The sequence below is a fragment of the Pleurodeles waltl genome, chromosome 3_1, assembly GCF_031143425.1.
Source record: "Pleurodeles waltl isolate 20211129_DDA chromosome 3_1, aPleWal1.hap1.20221129, whole genome shotgun sequence".
NCBI classification, from domain to species: Eukaryota; Metazoa; Chordata; class Amphibia; order Caudata; family Salamandridae; genus Pleurodeles; species Pleurodeles waltl.
This window is the reverse complement of record NC_090440.1, coordinates 160260503-160282903: the sequence shown is the minus strand read 5'-3', so window position 1 is coordinate 160282903 and position 22401 is coordinate 160260503. Positions and strand designations below refer to the sequence as shown.

Sequence of the window (22401 nt, the reverse complement as noted above, 5' to 3'; positions counted from 1 at the left end):
GTCTCGGATTCCGCTGTCCATTGCTCGACGGATCACGATTGCAAAAATGGCCATCCTACTGAAGTGCCTGTACGTACTCCTCAACATCCCCCTTCCTCTTACAGTACACTTCTTTTGACGCCCACGCTCCAATCTGGTAGCGTTAACCTGGGCTAGCAAACCAAGAATCAAATGGGAACTTCTTACTGTTCTGCTCTCTCAAGGTGGCTTGGCAGGTCCAGATGTGCCACTTTATGCTATATGCACCCAGGCATAATTTCTGCACTATTGGATCCACCTGATGCCTTTCCAACCACACATGGCCATAGAAACAGACCGTAATGATCCTTGGCCTTTAACCACGGCATTAAATGTCCCCTATAGGGCATTCTATCTGCGGCGGACTCAGTCGACTATTTGCACTGGACTTGGGATAATTTATGAAAACATTTGGGGCTCTCTGACATGTACGCACCTTCCTTCCCAATCAGCCACAACCCTCAACTACCCCCCTACTTGATCCCGGCACCAGGGTGAGGGCGAGTAGGAGGAACCTTAAGACTTTCTCCGATCTCTACCCAGATGCCCATTTCATCCCACCCTTCGACACCACTACTGCGGCACATCCCACCGCACTAGAATCATTACTGTACCACCAACTGCGTATGACATGTCACCTTCCAGGCACTGGAACATTTACTCAAAAACCGCTCACGTGCAAGCTCATGACCAGGCTGTACAATACTGTGCAATCCATGGCACCAATTGCAACCCCCACAGCACGCGCATCATGGGATAGAGATCTTGACCTTACTATTATGGATGCCCAGGGGTCCTATTGCAGCAATCAGATGAAACGTCTAACACCTACCTATAGACTGAGGCTAATACACTTCAAATGCCTAAAACTCCTCTATTGCTTCCCCCAGCACCTTCACCGGATGAGGCTCGTGGAGGAAGCCCGCTGTCTGCGTTGTAGCTCACCACAAGCCAGCTTTCTGCATCTCTCCTGAGAATGCCCTGGTGTCGGGCGGTTATGGGAGAAAATCTTCACACATATACGCACTATTACAGACTATGGGCCTGATTATGAGTTCAGTGGGCGGTTTTACCCATCTGCCAAACTTCCGACTGCGAGGTTGCCGGCATAGTGGCTACTTCTTTCCACGGGCCCATTACGAGTTTCCCGCTAGGTCGTCAGGCAAAAACCTGAGTAATCGAGTCGAGGTCAATGCTGTAGGATGCAGGGTGCACCAGCATCCTCACAATGTTCACTGTCTGCAAAGCAGACAGTGAACACTGCGACAGTGCTGGCCAGGGGGCCCCTGCACTATTCATGCCAAGTGCATGGGCAGTGCAGGGGTCTCCTGCACCCGTTCACTGCCAGCCTTTTCATGGCGGTGTTTGCTGGCGGAGAACAAAGTCGTAATCCCCAGAGCAGCTCTGCTTGCAGCGCTGCCCTGGCAGATTAGGACCTCCACAACCACCAGACCACCGGGACAACTAACCCTGAGTGCTGACGGTCTGACTGCAGCACGAGTGCCGCAGTCATAATGTGGTGCTGGGACTGCCGCATTGGCAGTCGTCCGACTGCCGCCGCAAGTCTAGCAGTCAGTAGACCACCAGACTCGTAATGAGTCCCTATGCGCTGCGGATCGCCCCACTAGTGGACCTCCTATGTTATACGAAATATGCTTCTGCCCAGGACCATCACCTTACATCCATGCTCCATAGACGAAGAGTTGACATGCACTTAGGCCGGAGCTCACTTCCCACTCTTGGCTACGGGACGTCACATACTGCCAAACACAACTCTCTATGTACTGAATCAGATGCCAGTCTACTCCCACCCCAAAGACATTTGGGAATCGGTTTTCTCCTTCATGCGTCAAAGGGATGATCCACAGACCTCGGAGGGCAGGCACAGGCCCTTTGGCCACTTCAGGCCAGCAACTTGAACCTATAAGTCACTGACACAGTATACTGCATACTAATTGTTCATTCTCCCTATCGCCCTTCCACCTCATATAGTCAGTTCCTCTCCACATCCAATGGAAATGGGCATCACTAGTAGATCAATAGCCCAATATTGCATTGTAAGTGGGCTGTCTAGCAACGCCAAAGTTATTGGCAAAACAAAATACGCTTTTCCTATGGAAACTAGGTGCTAACTATAACAACCTACCTACCGCCAGTAGATAATGTGTGTGCAGAGGTGTCCAGTCACTTATATAGTCCATACTCTGCAACCATTGGGAAACAGGTTTGAATTCCTTTTCTTCTAACTGTATGGAATAATTAGTTTAACAGCTCCTAAGCACTGCAGCATCATGTGCCACGCCTGCTTGGCCATTGCATAAAAATTATCTGGTTTTAAGTCAAAGAGCAGCACCTCAGGGAAAAAGGGAAGTGACTATCCCAGTACTTCCTTCAGTTTGCCAGCTACCCCATCCCAGAATGGTCAGTCCACTGGGCACTCTCACCAGTGTAAAATGATGACATAGATTTCATATGTCACCCGTGATGTAATATGTAAGGTCATTGGCACCATTTGGCTAATCCTTACAAAACGTTCAAAAAGAAAAGTTCATCCACCTCATCTCCTTCCTGGAAAGTTTCAGAGTGATCTGTCAAGTGGGGTCAGAGAAAAAGGGAGTCCCAAAACACAATTTTCCCATGCAATTTCAATAGGGATTTTTGAGCAGCGCTTCTGCCCAGGGGGTGCCACCTGTGACGGGCTGTGTGCAGGGCCTGGCCAATGGCCAAACAAAACATTTCCCACCTCTAGCTTATTTGCATACCCATATTATTGTACAATAACATATCATTACAAAGTACTATTCTGGAAAGGTTGTGAAATAAAGGCTACCCCATTTGGATAGCATTGTAGCCCAATTGCAAGGCCCTAATACCAGAGTTACGTTATGACCCTAAGTGGGGGACAGTAATGTAAAGTAACAAGGAGTGCCATTTAAGAGTGCAACTGTTACCAAACAGTGTCCCAGCTCTATAATGAGTGAGAGGACCTTTAATGGCTGGTATAGCTGGCGCCATTATGTCTATAATGCTGTTACTACATTCTGGCAATTGTAATAAAATGCTCAAAATTAAACAGGTAGAAACGGTATAGCAGGCATAGAAGAAGGTCTATGCCAGGCTTCATTTACCCGCTGGCACTCCAGTATCTTTAATAGAGCTCCCACCATTTCAATCTTCTTCTAATTCAGCATTATTGCTCTACACCTACAGTCAATAAGCAGTATTTAAAACGTTTCACTCAGTTATGGCCTAGAGGCGCAAATGCAGCAGCTCAGTTCTGGATTTTTTATCAGAAACTGTTCTTGTTCACTCCTTCCTTGGCTTATTGGGAATGTCAGGTATACTGCTCAGTAGAAAACTAAAACTAAAAACTAAGGGCCTCATCACAAGACTGGTGGTCTTGAGACCCCCAGCCTCACAGTGGCGATTGGACTGCTGCACTCCAGGGGATTTGACCACCACATTAAGACCCTGGCGGTCAGACTGCTGCTGCAGCCAGGAACAAGGTTCCCCGACGGGTTAGCGTGGCCGGAGTCATGCTTAGCCACATGTGTGCTGAGTTCAGCGCCGTCGTGCTGATAACAAGTTCAGTTTCTGCCAGGCTTTTTAAAGTGGGGACCCGCCATGAAAAGACTGGCAGAAACCAAGTGCTGTGGTCCACAGAGGAGGGCCCTGCCCTGCCCACGATCATATTGTGGGCAGTGCAAGGGCGCCTCTGCCCGGCACCCTCGAAATGCACGCTTTCTGCTATGGCGTATTCCGAGAGTGCTGGGAGAACCCTCTGTGAGGAGCCGAGGCCAATGCCGCCGCACAGTTTGCACTGGGTTGACGGGCAGCAACCTCTGATTTGAGAGGTTTCTGCCATTCAGCCCAGTGAAAGTCTCGTAATCGGCCTGGGGGGAGACCGCCAGCTCCGCGGTGGTATCCTCTCCACGTGGCTGGTGGCCCAACGGATGGCCCATCAACCTTGTAATGAGGCCCTAATTTTGTATTTTTTCTACTTGTTAATTTAATGGCTGATAGAATAGAGCCAGAGCTTTACCGCTGCAATGGTACAGAGGAGCCATTTATTCCCATGCCCAAGGTGAGCTGAATTCACTGTTGAGGTCATGAAAGTTTAAAATCAAGGAAAGAGCATGTCAGAGAGGCAGGGATCTGACAGCCAGAGAATTTTCCTTTTGTGGCCCTATAGCAGCAGCTGTTACTTGCAAGGGAAGTATTCTTATTGGCTGGGCACCTGCTGTTATTCGATACAGGGTGCTAATGTAGTTTTACAGTTTGTTGGCACTAATGACATGGCTATTCGATGTCATCACTAGTGACATTACATATAACCTTACCAATTGTTATTGATGGATTTGCTATGGTTATGGCATCATTTGTATGTTTGGATATGTGTTATTTATTGAAATTGTTTTGTAAAGTTCTGTTATTAATTTTTTCTATATTATTATTTGATGTTATGAGTTGATTGTTTGGGGGGGCAAGTCATGCTTTTTATGGTGGGGTGCAAGTTATGGTTTTTGTGGTAACTATAAATGGATACTTTCAGGGTGGGTTTGGTTTTATTTTGTAACCAAAAGTTTACTTTAACCATGGTTTTAAGAGATTTTTGAGTTTTGTTACACTCTTTAGAACGGAGGACGTGACTATTGTGTTTTTTCACATTTCTCTAGAGTACGAAGGATGTGAAAACCTTGTACGTGCACCTAGGGCAAGTGCCAACGGATTTCCTCAGTAAAATAATTTTTCTCTAGTGGCCTGAGCATTTTTTTGAAACTTTTCAATGACGATCAACACACCACGCATGCTGACGTCATTGCAAGTGGATCTGAAAGCAACTTCATCCTTTAGGTTTGAGTGCCAATGCTTGTGGTTATAGACCAGTCCCCAATTTCAAGATGGGAGGTACGTTTGGAAAGGGTAAATTCCAATAGTACTTCTTCCTAATGATTTCTGCTGTGGTTTAACTGGAGGAGGGCAATCCCTGAGCAGGACTCAATGCCACTAGTTGACCAGGAAATTTAAAAGGGGTGGAACGACCCAATGACATGGATAGTTGCCCTCCATCCAGATTGAAGGCAGTCTTTCTGCCCCTCCCCCCCCCCCCCCAGAACACAGATTGGGGAATTACCCCAGAGAAAGGGTGGCAGAAGTTCCACTCTACAACAAGAAAAACATGGAAATAGGAATGGGATGGGGCATAGCCTGAACTGGATTCAGGTCGTCCTCATCCCATGAGCCCTTGACAGTCGTTCTCTGCCCAGAAGGGGCAGGTTGGAGGGGTTCACCCTCAAGCTCTCCACCTAGGAGTCAGGGCAGGAACCTCAGTAGATCATCTGGGCAAAAAAGTAAAAAAGGAATAGAAAGAAATGACGTAGAAAGATGGCTCATACTGGCAATGGGCCTCACCGTCCACCTCCAATCCCCAAACTATGTTTCTCCCCCCCCATGACAGGCATATTGGGGATTATTACCCACCAGACACCAGGGTTTTTCACTAAAATCAGTGGGGTGGCGCAGACCTCCTTAGCATCAGATCACACCCTTGGGATGCAATCAGTCTGCCTGCCTTCTCTAAGGAGAAGACTAGGGGTTTTACTATGAATATGCCCTTTCCAGGTGAGCAGAATGTAGCACTGGACGGCCTCCCCTAGTAGAGGCTTGAATTAATCAAAGATTCCTTGCACTATTTACCATCAACTGGAGAGAATAATTGCTCCATTGCTCCCCATATCTGCCCTCAGGAAGTGAGGGAAGCAAGTGAGATGAGGATAGGAACAAGAGTGATGCATTCTTTTTGCTGAGAAGCTCTGCTCCCCATTCCGTATCTCTTTTTTTATCCCTCGTGGCTATGGGATTTTTCAGAGACTAAGAAGTTTGAAAATCAGGGGGTAACATTCATGATCTGCTTCACCAGGAAAACCTAAATGCAGACAGTGGTTAGAGGCCAGATCAAGGCATGATTTGTGCCAGGAGGACTTTCCCTCCACTTTATTTCTTATATTTTCTCACTTGACCAACAAATGCATACAGATATCTATGGGACATTTCAATTCCCAAGATGTTGACAAAGGAGGGGTTAATGCCCAACTCTCCAGTAGTACTTTCAAAGGGATTCCTGCACATTAAAGGCAGGAAGGTGGAAATATATGATCAGGCTTCTTTTTTAGAGGGCATCTCAATGGATTTCTGCTCTGAGATCACAGATCAGCTGCAACTACAGAGCATACTTGTTGTGGGTCGTTAGGAATGGGAGTGGATGGGGCTCTGTGGCCCGTCAATCTGCCAACTTGGAGGACTTGATCTCTGTGTGCTTTTAGCCTGAGCTGGTTCTTTTCCAACCAACAGCAATCAATCTCATGATGTTCTCATGATGTTCTAAAAAAAAAAATCCATCTCTGAAGCCAAGTTGTTATCTACCGGATACGAAATTGTGAATCATCCTCAAAATTTTACTTTCTACAACCCCTGACTACAGGTTCTTTAATTAGAGGTCTAGCATACATATGAAACAAATGGGCAAAAAGGAAAGATCCTTGAGGATCTCAACATATAATCGGGGGAGGTGTGTCTATGAATGGACACAGCATCACTGCCTGAGTGCTATCTTGGAGGAAAGATTTTATCCAGTTCAAGGTAATGTCTTTATGCTCTGTTTCTGCCAAGCAGTCAAGAAGAATGTTATGTTTGACCATATCAAAGGCAGTGGATAGATCCAATAGTACCAGTGCAGATATCTGATCATTGTACCCATCAAGCCTAAGATCATCCATTGTGGTCACAATCACCGATTCTGGCCCTCATTATGAACACAGCGGTTAACACTGTAAATCGGGCAGTGACCTGCGCGATGGGGCACTGCACAGGGGCCCCTGCACTGCCCATGCCAAGTGCTCCCCTGGACTGGGAAACCCGCCAAGGAAAGGCTGGAGGAAATGGGATCATTATCCGAGTGGCAGCAGCGCTGCCCTGTCGGATAATGATGCCGTCCACCGTCAGGCTGCCTATCGGAGGCAGCCTGGATGGTCGGTGTTCATTATGTGGCGGTTCAGCCCGCCAAGGCGGTGGTGGGCTTTTCAGCTGCCACTGGCATGGCTGGCTGAACTGCCGGGTTTCGTAATTACCCCCTCTGTGCTTTGGCCAGGGTGAAAGCCGGCTTGCATTGACTTCATTTGTTCTGAATTGTGTAAATTGCCACAAATTTCCTGAACCAACAATTTTCTGAGTTTGCAAGCAGGGATATGGTAATCTTAAGGTCGCCCCTGTGTTTTTTAAACAATATCAAACATTCACCCCCAGTTCTGGGCCTAAATCCATTGTATTTTTTTAAAAGAGGAATCACCCTAGCATTTTAAAACATTTTAGGGACAAAGCCTTGTACGTTAGATGTGCTCAGGAGCTTTAAAAAAACATCTTCTACTGCTTCTCCTATATTTCTCATCATTTGAGAACGACATACATAAGTGGGGGATCCTGATTTAATGTTTGCCATCAATTCATGAATACAACATGCATCCAAACAGGCTAAGATGGCAAGAGAGTTAATAAAACAGGAGTTCAAGATGTCACAAGGCGCCTGATAGGTTGGCAAGGCGCCAAAGCTAAGGTAACTCTAGGAGGGGTGGATAACTCATTCATTAAGTTAAAAATCTCCTTTTGTCTAGCTACTTTCAACTCTGGGGTAAACCAGGTGGCTGGAAGATTAATAGCCTTAGGGGCATGAAAGACTAATAAATAGCCTTTTGTAACCAGGCTTAAACTACAGAATCTGCTTCATCAGCTTGCTGACTATGCTCAGGTTCAGTAGCCATTTTAAAATTGCACAGAACATCTAGATTCACCCATTGGGTGAGGACCAAAATATGTTGTTGGGTGTTTAATGAAAGCATCAATTCTAGGAACTCAAGGACATTAGAGCCAATCATGGGGTCATTGATCCAATTCTAAAATCCCCAATCACTACCAGTGATTTGCTATAAGGGAGCTCCCCAATTCAAGAAAAATACTGGGAATGGGGGTTGGGTATTCAGGGGGGCTGATATAGCAATAGGCATGTCAAAGAGGTGTGTTTTTTTTAATCAATCTTTGGGCCTATTAGATCAATGTTGGGACTAGGTTCAAGAGTAGTTAGAGAAATATGAAGATGTTGCTGCACTATTGCTGCCACACTCCCTCTTCTTATCTTAGAGGATGTGTTCTTGTTTAAAACATAGGGGGCTTTGGTGTCTGGAGAGAGTCGGTTTTCCTTGAAGGCGCTCACCCAGGTTGAAGGTTGTGCATAGTAGAAGCTTTACACTACTATTCTAGGCTAAATTGAAGAGTAGTAGGGTGGCCAATGTAATTTGAGATGTTAACAGTGATGTCATCAATGACTGCAGAAAGAACAAACTATGTACGGAATGCAGAACAATATCAAACATTCACCCCCAGTTCTGGGCCTAAATCCATTGTGTTTTTTTGCTCACTACACCATTCCAGTTTGGAGCCAGCCATGTACAAATCAGTCTTGACCCTCCTTCTCATGGGAACAGTCTAGCCCGAACTGCCAGGCCAGGTCCTCCCTGGACAAGGAGCAACATCCTGGGACTGACTTCGGGTATCAGCCCTCATCAGCCAGGATAGCCTGAATCCGGTGGTATGATGAGCACGGGACGCACGTCTCAGCATACCTGTCCCACTTAGAGCAACAAATGCAAAATGATAAACAGAATGCTGAACAATGTAAACCATTCACCCCAGTCAGAGATCTGGACCCAAATCCATCATTTTTTGTTCACCAGGCCATTCCAGTTTTCACCCAGCCATATGTAAATCAGTCTTGACCCTGCAACCCATGGGACAGTCCAGCCCGAACTGCCAGGCCAGATCCTCCCTGGACCAGATACAAGCATCCTGGGGCTGGTTTTGGGGTATCACCCCTCAGCCAGGCTAGCTTGAATCTGTTGGCATGGTGAACACAGGACCCACGTCTGAGCATACCCTTTTCACTTATGTAGACAAATGCAAAAAGTACAAATGATTGATGGAGTGCTGAACAAAGTAAAACATTAACCCCTCAGTCAGAGATCTGAGCCTAAATCCAATGTTTTTTTGCACACCACGCCATTCCAGTTTGGACCCAGCCATATGCAATTCAGTCTTGTCCCTGCTCTCGACAATGGATTTGGGTCCAGATCTCTGACTGGGGGAGAATGTTTAACATTGTTCAGCATTCCATCCATCATCTGTTCTTTTTTCAGTCATCAATGATGTGCTTGTACATGTCATGAGTGATGATAAGTAATAAGTGAGGTGTGAGAAATTGGGTTGTTGGTTAAATGGAGTTGGAGCTCTGGTCAAGCAACAGCCACAGGCCCTTTCAAAGTGAACCATAAAAAGTCACTAAATTAACCTGATCTTAACCCTGGGTAGCTTGGCACAGTCAGGCTTAACTTAGAGGCAGTGTGTTTTTTGCAATGTAGTATTTATGCAGCACACAAACCGTAATAAAGTGAAAACTCAACACAAGAAAAATCCCACCCCAATGTAGAAAAATAGAGTACATTTTAATACATTATTTGACACCAAATGACAAAAAAATAATCTAATCAGTAGAACCTGAAGTTGTGAATTTGGTATGTTTTTAGTAAAAAGTAAGACCCAAAAGATCAAAGCGCCCGGTCAAAGTCGAAAAATATTGCTAACTATGATGGAGCACGGTTCAGATACAAGGAGTGAATAAGGCCTGGTCCACACTTACTTTCGAACTTAGAAGACATTTTGAGAAAATCTGTTCTGAGAAAGTAATGTTCAGCAGGGCAAGGCTGCAGGTGGTGTCCAAGGAAGGAGCGTCGTAGGCAGGGTGCCTTGGTTTGAACCCCCAATGAAGATTCTTGGTTAAGACTTATGAAAGTCAAAAATGTCCAGCTGAAAAATGCTGACCCTCTGCTGGGATTTAATGAAACATGTTAAAAGAAAACTGTCTTATCTCATGATTTTCTCAGAGAGGTTATTGGAGGTAATTCGGAAGCTAAAATGAGTGCACAATTTCTTGAGATCACCTATCTTTTTCAGGCATGAGACACTAAAGCGTAAAACATCTACTTCCAACTAGAGCACTAACAATCGATATTCATGACCAGACTATGACATAAGTGAAGCCATTTTGATGGAATGCTTATGTCATCACATATTACATCACTCGTGGCATATGCTATGAGATGATTGATAAAGTCAGTGTGACATCTGAAATTACATCATTGATTACCCCATTGTGCATGGCAGGGGAATGAGTTATAGTTACTTCAGTTAACTAAAACTGGTGAATTTCAGTGTTTGTTTGAGTTTCAAATGTTACGTTTTACTTACATGTTCACCTAACTATCACTTCACTTTAACTATTTGCTTTTTCTGTGAATATATAAATTCCCTTTTTATATGCGGTTCCTCATCATTCCATGTTTTTAGCCCATCTTTTCTAACTATTCTCGTTTTTTATCTGCCTTCAATCAGTGCTTAATTTGTGCTTGTTGTTTCCGGTGCTGAGCACCAGCACTTATTTTTGAGGGCCGGGGCTTAGTCTTCTGCCTCAAGCATTTGCTGCGAGCGAAAGACACATATGGGGAAGACGGAGGACCGGAAAAATGAAAAAGCGTCACAAAGGAAGAAAGTAGAAAGCTGCAGGAGTGAGCTGAAGGGGCAGGGAGTGGCTTTATATGGATTGAAGAGGCCCGAGATGGCTTCAGGATTACGGCGCCTAAGTATTCCGTGTTCACACATTTAATTGCAGCAGCCGCGTGTTTAAGAGGAGGGCTTTAGTCACCGGCACCTCTTTATTTACAAATTAAGCACTTCCTTCAATATATACATAATCTCAGAGGTATGTAAACGTGGACTTAACAATAGTAAATCTATACTTACTCGTTTACATTTACCTTCACAATATAGTGGGAATGTATATTTCGGCAGTTCAAGTTTGATCTGGCTATTTGTGGCATTCAACCCTCTATTAAACATATAAAGGTAATGAAAAAACTATAGGCCAGTTACAGTACAGATCACAACAAACAGGAAGTGCAAGCATACTTTTGGCCCTAATTCCCATCTAACCATTTGGCACTACTGCCATTGAGCAGTTGATTCTACCGCTAATTTAACCTCACATTCCCCTGATGACATGCAGTACGCCACTCGAAACAAAAGTGAGTAGAAAAGGCACTAAATATGATTTGTGGAAATGACTTAATTTGTGCTTCACTAGTGAATTTGAAGCAGGCTTTAAATAACATACTCTTGTTTTTTTTTAGTGCTGATGGACGCTTTGCAAGTTCCATTATTACAAAATCAGTAGTAAAGCACGATGGGACAGTCACCTGGAATCCGCCAGCAAACTACAAAAGCTCCTGCACTATAGATGTTACCTTCTTTCCATATGATCTTCAGAACTGTTCCATGAAGTTTGCATCCTGGACCTATGATGGATCCCAGGTTGATATAATTTTAGAAGACTATGAAGTAGACAAGAGAGAATTCTTTGACAATGGAGAATGGGAAATAATAACTGCAACAGGAAACAAAGGAAACCGAACTGATGCCTGCTGTTGGTACCCATTCATCACATATTCCTTTAGGATAAAACGCTTGCCCCTTTTTTATACACTGTTTCTCATTATTCCATGCATTGGCCTGTCTTTTCTAACTATTCTTGTTTTTTACCTGCCTTCGAGTGGAGGTGAAAAGATTGCTCTCTGCACCTTGGTTCTTGTGTCACTGACTGTCTTTCTGCTAGTGATTGAAGAGATAATACCATCATCATCTAAAGTTATACCACTCATAGGAGAGTACTTGGTCTTTACTATGATTTTTGTGACATTGTCCATTGTGATCACAGTCTTTGCAATTAATGTTCATCATCGTTCCTCCTCAACGCACAATGCCATGGCTCCATGGGTTCGCAAGATATTTCTGCATAAACTTCCCAAACTGCTATGCATGAGAAGCCATGTAGACAGATACTTTACCAAAAAGGAGGAAATTGGCAGTGGCTTTGGACCTGATCAGTCTGCCTTGGAAATAGCTCTTGATTCAATCCGCTTCATTGCACGGCATGTTATGAAGGAGCATGAGGTGCGCGAGGTACGTTTCAATCTTTGCCACACCTTTATTTCAGAAATTATGAAAAAACTAATTTTTCGTCCATATTATAAAATTTTCTCTAGCTTTTCCTTTTTTAGTAATGATTATTACACTGTTAGTACAATGTTTTAGCAAGTGATGATCCATGAGCTTTTTCCAGATAAATATCAGAACTAAATAGAAGTTAGAAATTAATGGTCGAATATTGAAATTGTAATTTAAAGCGTTAATATATTTTTATCTTATGCACGTTTGGAAAATACGTTATTACACACTGTAACTGAACCACTCAGCAGAGAATAACCAGCACTTTCATTTGAAAAAAGCTATTGAGTAAATCAAACTCAGAGATAGTTGCTTTACGTTCTGCAATATGATTGGATAAAAGACTGTTTGAAAGCACACGCTTCTACTACTAAATTTAGATATTTCAATTGAAATTGTAATGATGGCACCATTTTGTAAAAATATTTTTCAGCAATTATGTGTGGTTGCTATTTTCAAAAATAGGTAACACATAATAGTAGTCTGTCATCTTAGATTGGAAGGGCTATATTTAAATTCACCCTCTTGAATTTGGTGAAAATGCTTCATTTTCTAAAAATATCAATGTTGTTATTGTTTTTGCTTGTCGGATTGAATAATTTTAAAACAACTTTTTAAAGATGTAAGTGTTATTGTTTGAGAGGTGTTTAATCTACAAACTATCAGCATGCATTGGAAATTGTTATGATTGATTTGCAGCAATAAAAAACACTCTTTAGTTTGCACAGAAAAATGGAACTTCAGGACACGTTTTCATCCACCATCCCCCACACCCACATTATTTTGCCTCTCCAGAAAATATCAATGAATTGTTTTGTTTCTAAAAACACCACTTTCATAGATGACAATATGACTGAAGAAACTTCAACAGGGAGTCCCTTCGAGTTGCAGTGCTGAATTTGGGATATAATCACTTCGAAGTGTTCATCAACCTATTCAACAGAAGATGGAATCAGCTGTTCTCTTTCTAGTGGCTACTTGTTGTGTCCAAGACATTCCTTTCAGCACCAACTTAATTTTGGAATGTGTGTCTATGGTCAGACAGAAGAGTTAAAATCTGTGCCACTAGATTATTGATTGTGGCATTACAGATACTGCTCATTAGTGACCATTGATGCGGTGTAGCTTCAGAGAGAGCAGGTGTGATGCTTGGCATCCGAAAGTCTAGAACCCTGAATAGCACTGCACTTTGAATCAGACCTTTTGAAGAACCCTCATTAGAGTTCTGTAGAGCTTGTTCTCTTCATTATTTCTTTTTCATGGAAAACCTGCCAGAGGTGCTACCTTTCACTTGGGCATTGTTGGATGCAGCACTGAGCCTCATACCATAGGTTCATGTGACCTGTTCGTTGTTCCCCATACATGTAGTACAGGAGCAAAAGCTTCCCTCCAGCTCAAGGTAGCCAGATAACTTCTGTTTCCTTCCTGAACTCTGCACCTGACATTTCATTTTTGTGTTTACATTTTTATGTTGTTGGAGTCTTACCATGTTGTGCCTAGTTCATCTTTGTGTGGCTAGGGAGTCTAACAATTGCAGGATTTATTGTGCACACAGTTTCTTGCCCACATGCAGAGTCTGCCAGCTTGCCCAGATTTACAAAGGTGTCACACAACACAGTTTAGCAACCAAAGGTGTTGCGCTACGTTGTGTGAGAGGGAGAGAGCAGGAAAGCGCAATATCTACTAAGATATGGCACTATCCTTTTTGCTCCATAGCACTGGAGCACAATCAGGCTGCTTGTAGCCATGCAAACACCTTTGCACCATATTGCAAAGGGGTCTGCTTCATGTCTAGCATAGGTGTGTGTGTAATGAAACATGCTTTTTGCAGGATACCCCCTACTTTTGCCCACATTTGGACTACTAGCTGCTGGTTTTTCGACTCTGAGAGTGCACTGAGGCCTGCTATTCAAACCAGTGATAGTGTTCAGTCTCTTTACAAAAGTTATGCTGAAATGGGTGTCCCCAGTTGTTAACACCGTACTCAGGGTATGTAAGGCAGAGTGACCCCACAGGGCTGCAGCACTATGTGTGAAAACATGGCCCTCAGTCTGCCATAGTAGACTTGAATGGCAGTGTCACATTGCTAAGTTTGACTTTGCCCTTACCATTAATTGCAAAGCCACCTTATCCCTCAAAAATATAAATAAGTCTACCCTAAGGAAGGTCTATAGAGTCCTATGGCAAATAGCCGTGTTTTGTTAATTAGGACATATACTTTTCATATGTCTTAGCAGCAACACTTCCAAATTTTCTTTTTGCTGTGGATCAAGTTAGTAGCGCCATTGGCTAACACAGGGTACCCATACGGCATCCCAACTTGGCTAAGGCCTTAATGGGAAAACCTAACTGAGTCATGTAAGGTATCAAATTAAATGGCATTAACTTCGACTTGATGGTCAAGTCGACATTTATGATACTTTTAAAGTTAAGTAACTTTTAGAAAGATGACACTTTGTGCCTCAGCTAGTTCCGGAGCCTCACAAAGGCCTTGGTACACAGACAACGTTTTGGCCACGTGGAGAGACGTGTGAACGACTCCCATGGCTCAGGAACACAGACAATAGTCGCAGAGTGGGGTGTGGCCTCTTCCCCAAAGATAGCCATTTGGGTAGTAGCCCACAAGGCAAGCTTCAAACGGGAAGCCGCCTTTGAAGGGCTAATGGTGATAACAGTCCCAAGCAGGCTGCCTTTTGTTCCTGTAGACAGGTTGGAGACAGGGAAAGAGAGGGAAAAAACAGTTTCAGAACCGGTTTTCCCATGAGCGTATAACCCTTAGTTCGCCACACCTCTGGGGTGAGCTACCATGCTCCTGACGACCAAGAATTGGTTTTGACCGCCAGGAACAGGATGGCGGTGAGGGGTGTCGTGGGGCCCCTGGGGGCCCCTGCAGTGCCCATGCCAATGGCATGGGCACTGCAGGGGCCCCCGTAAGAGGGCCCCTAAAAGATTTTCAGTGTCTGCCATGCAGACACTGAAAATCGCGACGGGTGCTACTGCACCCGTCGCACCCTTCCCACTCCGCCGGCTCCATTCGGAGCCGGCTTCCTTCACCGCCCAGCGGGAAACACAGAATAACCGCGGCGGTCTTCTGACCGCGCAGCGGTATTCTGGCGGCTCCCGCCGGCACCGCGGTTACCGCGGTCGGCGGGAGTCAGAATGACCCCCATAGTGCCTGATTACGTCTTCGGCGGAGGGGATTACTCCATCCCAAATGTGACAGATATCCCGCCCGCTGAATTACGAGTCCATTATATCCTATGGAACCCGTAGTACAGCGGGCGGGATATCCGTCACATTTGGGACAGAGTAATCCCCTCCGCCGAAGTCGTAATCAGGCCTATAGTCATAATCTTAACGGTTCACATTGAGAGTCACACATGCTAAGAGTTTGGAATTAAGGCACACTGTTCTAGGCCTGACCTTTTATCCTCCCCGCATTTGTGACATTGTTGGCCTGTTTGGCTCGATGTAATAAATCACAAAAACAATAGGTTAGTACAGGAGTATTGTTTTGTAATGACATAGAGTCACCCTAAAAAAAAGTACCATATGGTGATCTGGTCACCAGAGCTGTATAAAAATACTGTACGAAAAGCAAAAAAAAAACGAAAAAACATCAATTTCACTTTTGACCCGTGTGCCCTCCAAGTTTTGCTCTTTGAAGATGTCCAAAATGGCTCTGCCAGCTCTCATTTTCTCATTAAAATGTACATATTAGTGCAAGAACATTCATTAGTTAACTCATCCACATGCATGGTGAAAAGGAAATCACCTACAGGCTGCGTACACAAAATAACTAAATGAAAGCTATCTAGTTGTCATACACATACAGATATACCCACACTCATATGCAGGTTGAAGACACACACACAGAGTGGTTGTGTACACACACACACACATACCCCCACCCTGTTATTGCAGTTGCAGACTTGCAGAGTTAACACTAACAGACTCTCAGGGGAACACTAGGAAACATAGAGCCCTACAGAAAAACAGTAGTAGGCACATTAACAGACACACAGCCAGTGAAGATCCCACAATACTCTCTTTACACTTCTACCCCCAGTCACTGTGAGTCCAACATGCTTTCTACATTGCCAAGTGTCACAATAGACTGCATATTGTGACATTAGGCACCACTGTGTCATACTGCATGGGAATGTGAGATAATGGGCAGCACAGTGCAATGAAACCTATCATTAATCCACAGTGGGCAATTCTACATCATATTTGGCAGCATTGTGATATTGTACAGCATGCTTTGAAACCAAGCAGCACTGTGTAGTACTATGTGGGAGGAATGGAGTTATTAGTAAAGGGAGTGGTTACCCACCTTCAGTAATTATCACAATCCTTGTTAGGATGAACCCTCAAAATCACTGAATTAATTGAGCTCAACCCCCTCGTAGCTATGGCATCGAGCAGACAACCCTAACTTACGGTAATGTGTAAACCATTTATGCCATGCCAAAACAGTAATAAGTATATAACATAACACAATAAAAATTCCAAACTTATTCAGAAAAACAGAGTAAATCATAATAAATAAAATGATACCAAAACAACAATACTCCAATAAGAGGAATTGGAGATATGAATTTTTCAAGTTTGAAAGAAATATTGCTTCAATAAGTCTTATGCGCCAGTTGCTGTAGAGAAGGACCTAAGCATGATTTGTGGCAGACCTTCATGAAGCATTGGCCAGATATAGAAACCAGGATCAACCAAGTCAGAAATGTTACCTTGGGACCTGGGGTCAGATGTACAAATCTTTTATGGAGGTTGCAAACAGCCCTATTTGCACTATCCGGCCATTTGCCTTTGCAAAAAAACATTTTGAAGTGTACAAAAGGCAAATTGTGATTCGGTAAATGCAATTTGGCTTTTGTACATTTCAGCAATTTACAGGTCCCAGGTTTTCAGGGGTGTTAGGAGAAGTTCAGCCAGACACAGCATAAGGTCTCAGGTCCTCTGGAACAGCACTTGGCATCAGGACCCACTACAGCAGATGCCATCAACAGGGTCCAGGGAAAGAGATGACTCCTTGCCGCTCCTTAAACAATGGGGTAACAGTCCTCGGTGGCAAACCTACCCACTTCTGCTGCAGTTCCTGTCTGTCCAATTTAAAAAAACAATCCCACAGTGCCCTTCTGAAAGAGATTTGGTTATTAGTTGAGAGGGATGGAAGTGTATCCCCACTCACATAATAAATATAATCCTTTTCATGGTGAACCACAAAAGTCGCCAAATTAACCTGTGTTTAACCCCTTTGTAGCCTGGCCCAATGCAGTCAGGCTTAACTTAGAGGCAACGTGTAATATATTCATGGAGCACTCAAGCAGTAACAAAGTGACAACACAGCTAAAACAAAATCCCAGAAAAAGAGTAACATTTAATAAATAAAATGGCACCAAAACAACTAAAATCCAGTCAGTAGAACGAGTACGTTTTTAGGCGAAAATAGTATGCAAAAACACAAAGTGCTGTTCGTGGTGATCTAGTCTAATTGGACCAGGGAAAAGGTCACAAGTTCATTTCGACAGCAATGGCGTGTGGGTCAGATACAGAAACCAGTTTTGTCCCTAAGGGTTACCTTCTCAAGTCTATGCGAAAAAGTGCTCTTCACACTGGGGAGAGCAGGGAAGAGGCAGTTGCTGCTGTAGCGTGAAGAGCCAGTTGTCGCTGGAGATTCCCTTTAGCTCTCACTGTGGGCTCTCGCTGCAAAGAGCTGGTCTCACTGGAGCTTCGCGTTGGCTGTCGTCGTGGACGGTTTCTTTCGGCGCCAAGGGTCGGTCTCTCTGGAGCCTCACGTTGGTGGTGGGTGGTCCCCGGCACAAAAGGTCACTTCACATTTGCGGGGAGCCCAACACATCTGTACTTTCACCTTTTCTTCAGGAGTGCCAGTCAAGGGTGCAGAACCTGTGGGGCACCTCATGGGGATCAGGACTCACTCAGGCAGAGGCCAGCAGCAGGTCTCAGGCAGATCAAGTTGATGGCCGTGGCAGGGAAGCCTGTTGAAGCTTGTTGTGCCTCTGTAGCTCAAACAGAAAGTCATCCCACGGACCCTTAGAGTCACTTCTGGGGAGCCTGGATGTGGGTCCTGCACACACTGTCCCACTTGAACCAAACTATTCTTGGCTGAGAGCCCTAATCAAGGAGAAACTGATGCTAGATTACTTGTGTTCTGGTTCAGGAAGAACCTGGCTTGGCAGTTCAGGCTGGGCTGTTCCTATTGGAGCAGGGTTGAAACTGGTTTGCATTTGGCTGGGTCCAAACTGAAGTGGCATGGTGTGCAAAATAGCGATGGACTTGAATGCAGCCAGGGTAATTAGTGACTCCATCTACGAAGAGTTCCATTCATTACTTTTTTGTATTCTTCAGTATTTAAAGGGGGAGCACATTCACATTTGATAGAGATTTCTAGCTGCAGTTTCCTTACTTTTGAAATTCCTCGGCGTCAGACTGGAGCTGGAAGATTTTCTGTGAGGATTGCCCCTGCACGCAGTTAAGTGGTGTCGATCAGCTCCGCCTGCGTCATCGTTTGTGCCGGAAGTGATGTTGCTGCACCCATATAGGCACCACCTGGGTGTTCCAACGTCAGTTTCTTTTCACGACTTTCCCAGCCAGAAGCGCGGAGCCATGAAGTGCACTGACCACTGGTGTGAATAACTAGGGTCCTGAAAGGGGTCCACTTTGTCCATCGAAATCTGTCCCAACAATGGATAGGATGGGAGCGTTGGTAAGGAATCTGCAGCTAGATATTGTCTGTACCAGATAAGGTGTTACCAAAGGTAAGTAACTTGTTCTTTACTATTGGCTAGGAGGGGTAAAGTGCACAGAGTTTTACAGTTAGCAAAACAGAGCAAAACTCTAAGGGTTACATCATGCAAAAGATGACAATTTCCTATACAAGTTATCCCCAACAGAAGGCGGGGAGAACTACCCACCAACCTGGAGCGCTCATCAATAAGGCAGAAAAACCTGGACAAACCAGGAGCATTGTCCTAGTCAGTCCTAGGGGAGTGTTCCACAGTTACGTCCAAACTTTTAAGGTACCAAACTGGTATGATTTCAGTTTCTTCAGAGACCAGCCCACTGTAAATACTTAACTTCCCATGGTACTATGCCTCTGCTCCCTGGGTAGTTGCCATCTGGTGATGAAGGCTACATTATGGTCTAGGTTCTCATCATTAAATTGTGAAAGAACTGCCCCAATGCCATGCTCTGAAGTGTCTCTCTGCATAAAGACTTTTTTACGGAAAGCAGGTGCCTTGTGTACTTCTGCTGAGCACATCACCCTCTTAAGTGTGTTAAATGCCTTTTGACAGGCCTCTGTCCAGATCCCATTTTTCAGTTGCTTCTTTGACATGAGTTCAGTCAGGGAGGCAACAATGGTCCCATATGCTTTCACAAACCTCCTGTAGTATCCAGTGAGGTCCACAAAAGCTATCACCTAGGTGTGAGTCTTAAGGGCTTCCAGGCTGCGATGGTCTGAATTTTGGGTTGGAGGGGCTGCATGTGTCCTCTGCCAACTTGGTGGCCCAAAAACACAACAGACCAGTCCTATCTGGCACTTACTGGACTTGATAGTCAGACCTGCCTGCTGTAGGCCCTGAAGCACCTGCCTCAGGTGGTCCATGTGGGCTTTCCATCTGGAACTGAAGACTGCAATGGCATTCAGGTAGGCAGCATTGCATTCCTCCATCCCAGGAATAGGGATTGTGACTCGGAATTGGGAAGGGGCGTGCCAAGGTTGCCTCTTCCTATTTGCAGCTTGCAGGCCCATGTATGATTGTTTTGTGACCGTGAATGCAGTCGCAAAACAATCGCAGTTAACACCAATTTTAAATTGGTGCTAACCCATCCGCAAACAGGAAGGGGTTCCCATGGGACACCTTCCCCTTTGTGAATGGGGCACCAACATTTATTCAGAGCAGGCAGTGGTCCCATGGGCCACTGCCTACTCTGAAAAAATGAAAGGAACCTTTTAATTTTTATTTTAGAAATGCAGCCTGTTTTCTTTTATGGAAAAAGCAGTCACAGAACCGGTGGTATGCTGACCCCAGCAGGCCACCATCCCTGTGAATATGGCCATTCCCAAATGGGTCGCACATTGCGACCTGGCTCATGAATGTTAATGAGGCAGGTCTTTTACAGCACATTTTGGAATCGCTAACATTCTCTCTGACACTGTTGTACATCACAGATTGTGACTCGCAATTTGCGACTCGCAAAAAAATGCAAATTGGGAGTCTCAATCCGTAGTGGTCATACATCGGGCCCTAAGCGCCCTGCGTGCTTTCATCGCAGTGTCCCTTATCTGACTATTGGTTACAGCTGAGCTTGTTCATGAACTGTCTGATTCAATGTACCAGGGCGAAAAGCACGGAGAATTCAGCACTTGTTTTGCTGCTACCTCATATACTGCACCCTGCTCGCACCTTGTTTTCCTATTTATTGGAGCAGCCCCCTGTATCAACAGTATTGAGTAACGTATAATGCCTTGAAAGCCATTTAACTTAAATTTTAACACTTTGAATGATTTTTGATTGTACTGATTGAATGATAAATGGAAAAAGCTCTGAAAGCCATTTGGCTTGGAATTTTAAAATTGCTTATGTCTTATTGATCGTAATTATTTTAGGTTGACCAAACAATAAGTTATTACTTGTTAGAGAGTAAGGGTGGACAGAGGTTTGGCCATGTATCTGTCCACCCTATTTAGAGTGCGCAATCATATGGACAGTTTTTGCTTTAACATACCGCCAAACAAAAAGTGACAGCATGTGAAAACAAAAACCTTGAAATGATCCCAACACCATGGGAGAAAACTCCCTTGGCAAGGGGATCATTGTTGTTTTTTTTAATTTTCAAAAAGAAAATCCTAATTTGTCATTTTGTTTTTGAAAAAGAAAATGTTGAAAGTTTGATGCAAGCTACCATCATGTTGACAAAGCTGTCCATCTAATTTTTTATGCATTTACAGGAACTGCCATGACGGCGTTTCCTGGAATTGCAAGTGATGTCCGCAAGGCCTGTGGGCATTTCTAACTTTGGCGGGCACATCACCCTCACCATGGAGGGAGTAATGTACTCCGCCCTGGCAATGGTCAATACTCCGTCCACCAAACTCAAACTCAGTTAGTCTAAAAAATGGAAGACAAAATCTTTAGCAGGCCAAGGCAGATGCCTGGAGCCACAGTGGGCTCCACAAGGTAAGATAGCTGTCGGAATAGTCTGGGAAAGCCATTGTTTTTAGTGGGAAAAGTTCAGAGCTGAGGAAATTCCAATTTTGCACCCAGGGAAGACCTCTCCCCAGCTGGATACTTTTCACTCCTTCACCCGGTCAGGTTTTTATATTCACACTCAGGCTTTATAACGAGTTTGGCGGATGGTTTAGACTGTCCGCCAAACGTCAGACGGGGAGGTTGCCACGTTAGTGGCTATCTCCCCGCCAGGCCCATTACGAGTTTCCTGCTAGATTATGGGGTGGAAACCTGAGATTCCACCCGCTGGCCTAGTAGCAAACACCCTACAGCATTGTCTCCAGCTCACAATCGGGTTGGTGGCAATGCTGTAGGGTGCAGAGTGCACCAGCACACTCGCAATATTCACTATGAGTGAATATTGTGAGGGTGCTGGCCAGGGGGACCCCTGCACTGCCCATGTCAAGTGCATGGGCAGTGCAAGGGCCCCCTTGGTGCCCCCTGCACCCATTCTCTGCCAGCCTTTTCATGGTGGTGCTACTGCCATGAAATCGCTGATGGAAAGTGAGGTCGTAATCCCCAGGGCAGCACTGCCCTGGCAGATCAGGACCACTGGAACCACCAGAAAAGCCGGGATCTCTGATCCTGGCAGTGCTGGTAGTCCGACAGCGGCACGACCACCATGGTCATAATATGGCGCCTATCTGACTGAAAAATAAAAGAAGTGGCCTGTCCAGTTGTCATCGAACATCAGCATGTGACAAGGGAGGCCTCTTTGAGGCAAAATGATCCCTGGGCACAGAGGAACAAAAAAAACACTTTACGCCTAGGCATTTGTCTTTGCTCTGGGGCATTTTCCCACCTCATCAGGGCATAAGCACTCAGAGGGCTTAAGCTGGCGATTAATGCAAATTAGCCTCCAGTGGATTTAGGTACAGATTCATAATTTCAATTTAATAAGTGTAATTTCCATGCTGAAAATGTTGCCTCGCTACATGCAAATTCCAGATCC

General features: G+C 44.7%; 1 protein-coding gene across 1 annotated transcript in view; it reads left to right on the top strand.

Moving 5' to 3' along the window:
* CHRNA5 (cholinergic receptor nicotinic alpha 5 subunit) overlaps positions 1–22401 on the top strand; it is a 186574-nt gene that overhangs the window by 161926 nt on the left and 2247 nt on the right. The window contains exon 5 of the mRNA XM_069222044.1: positions 11307–12135. Within this exon, the coding sequence (XP_069078145.1) occupies positions 11307–12135 (829 nt within the window). The remainder of the gene's footprint in view (positions 1–11306; positions 12136–22401) is intronic.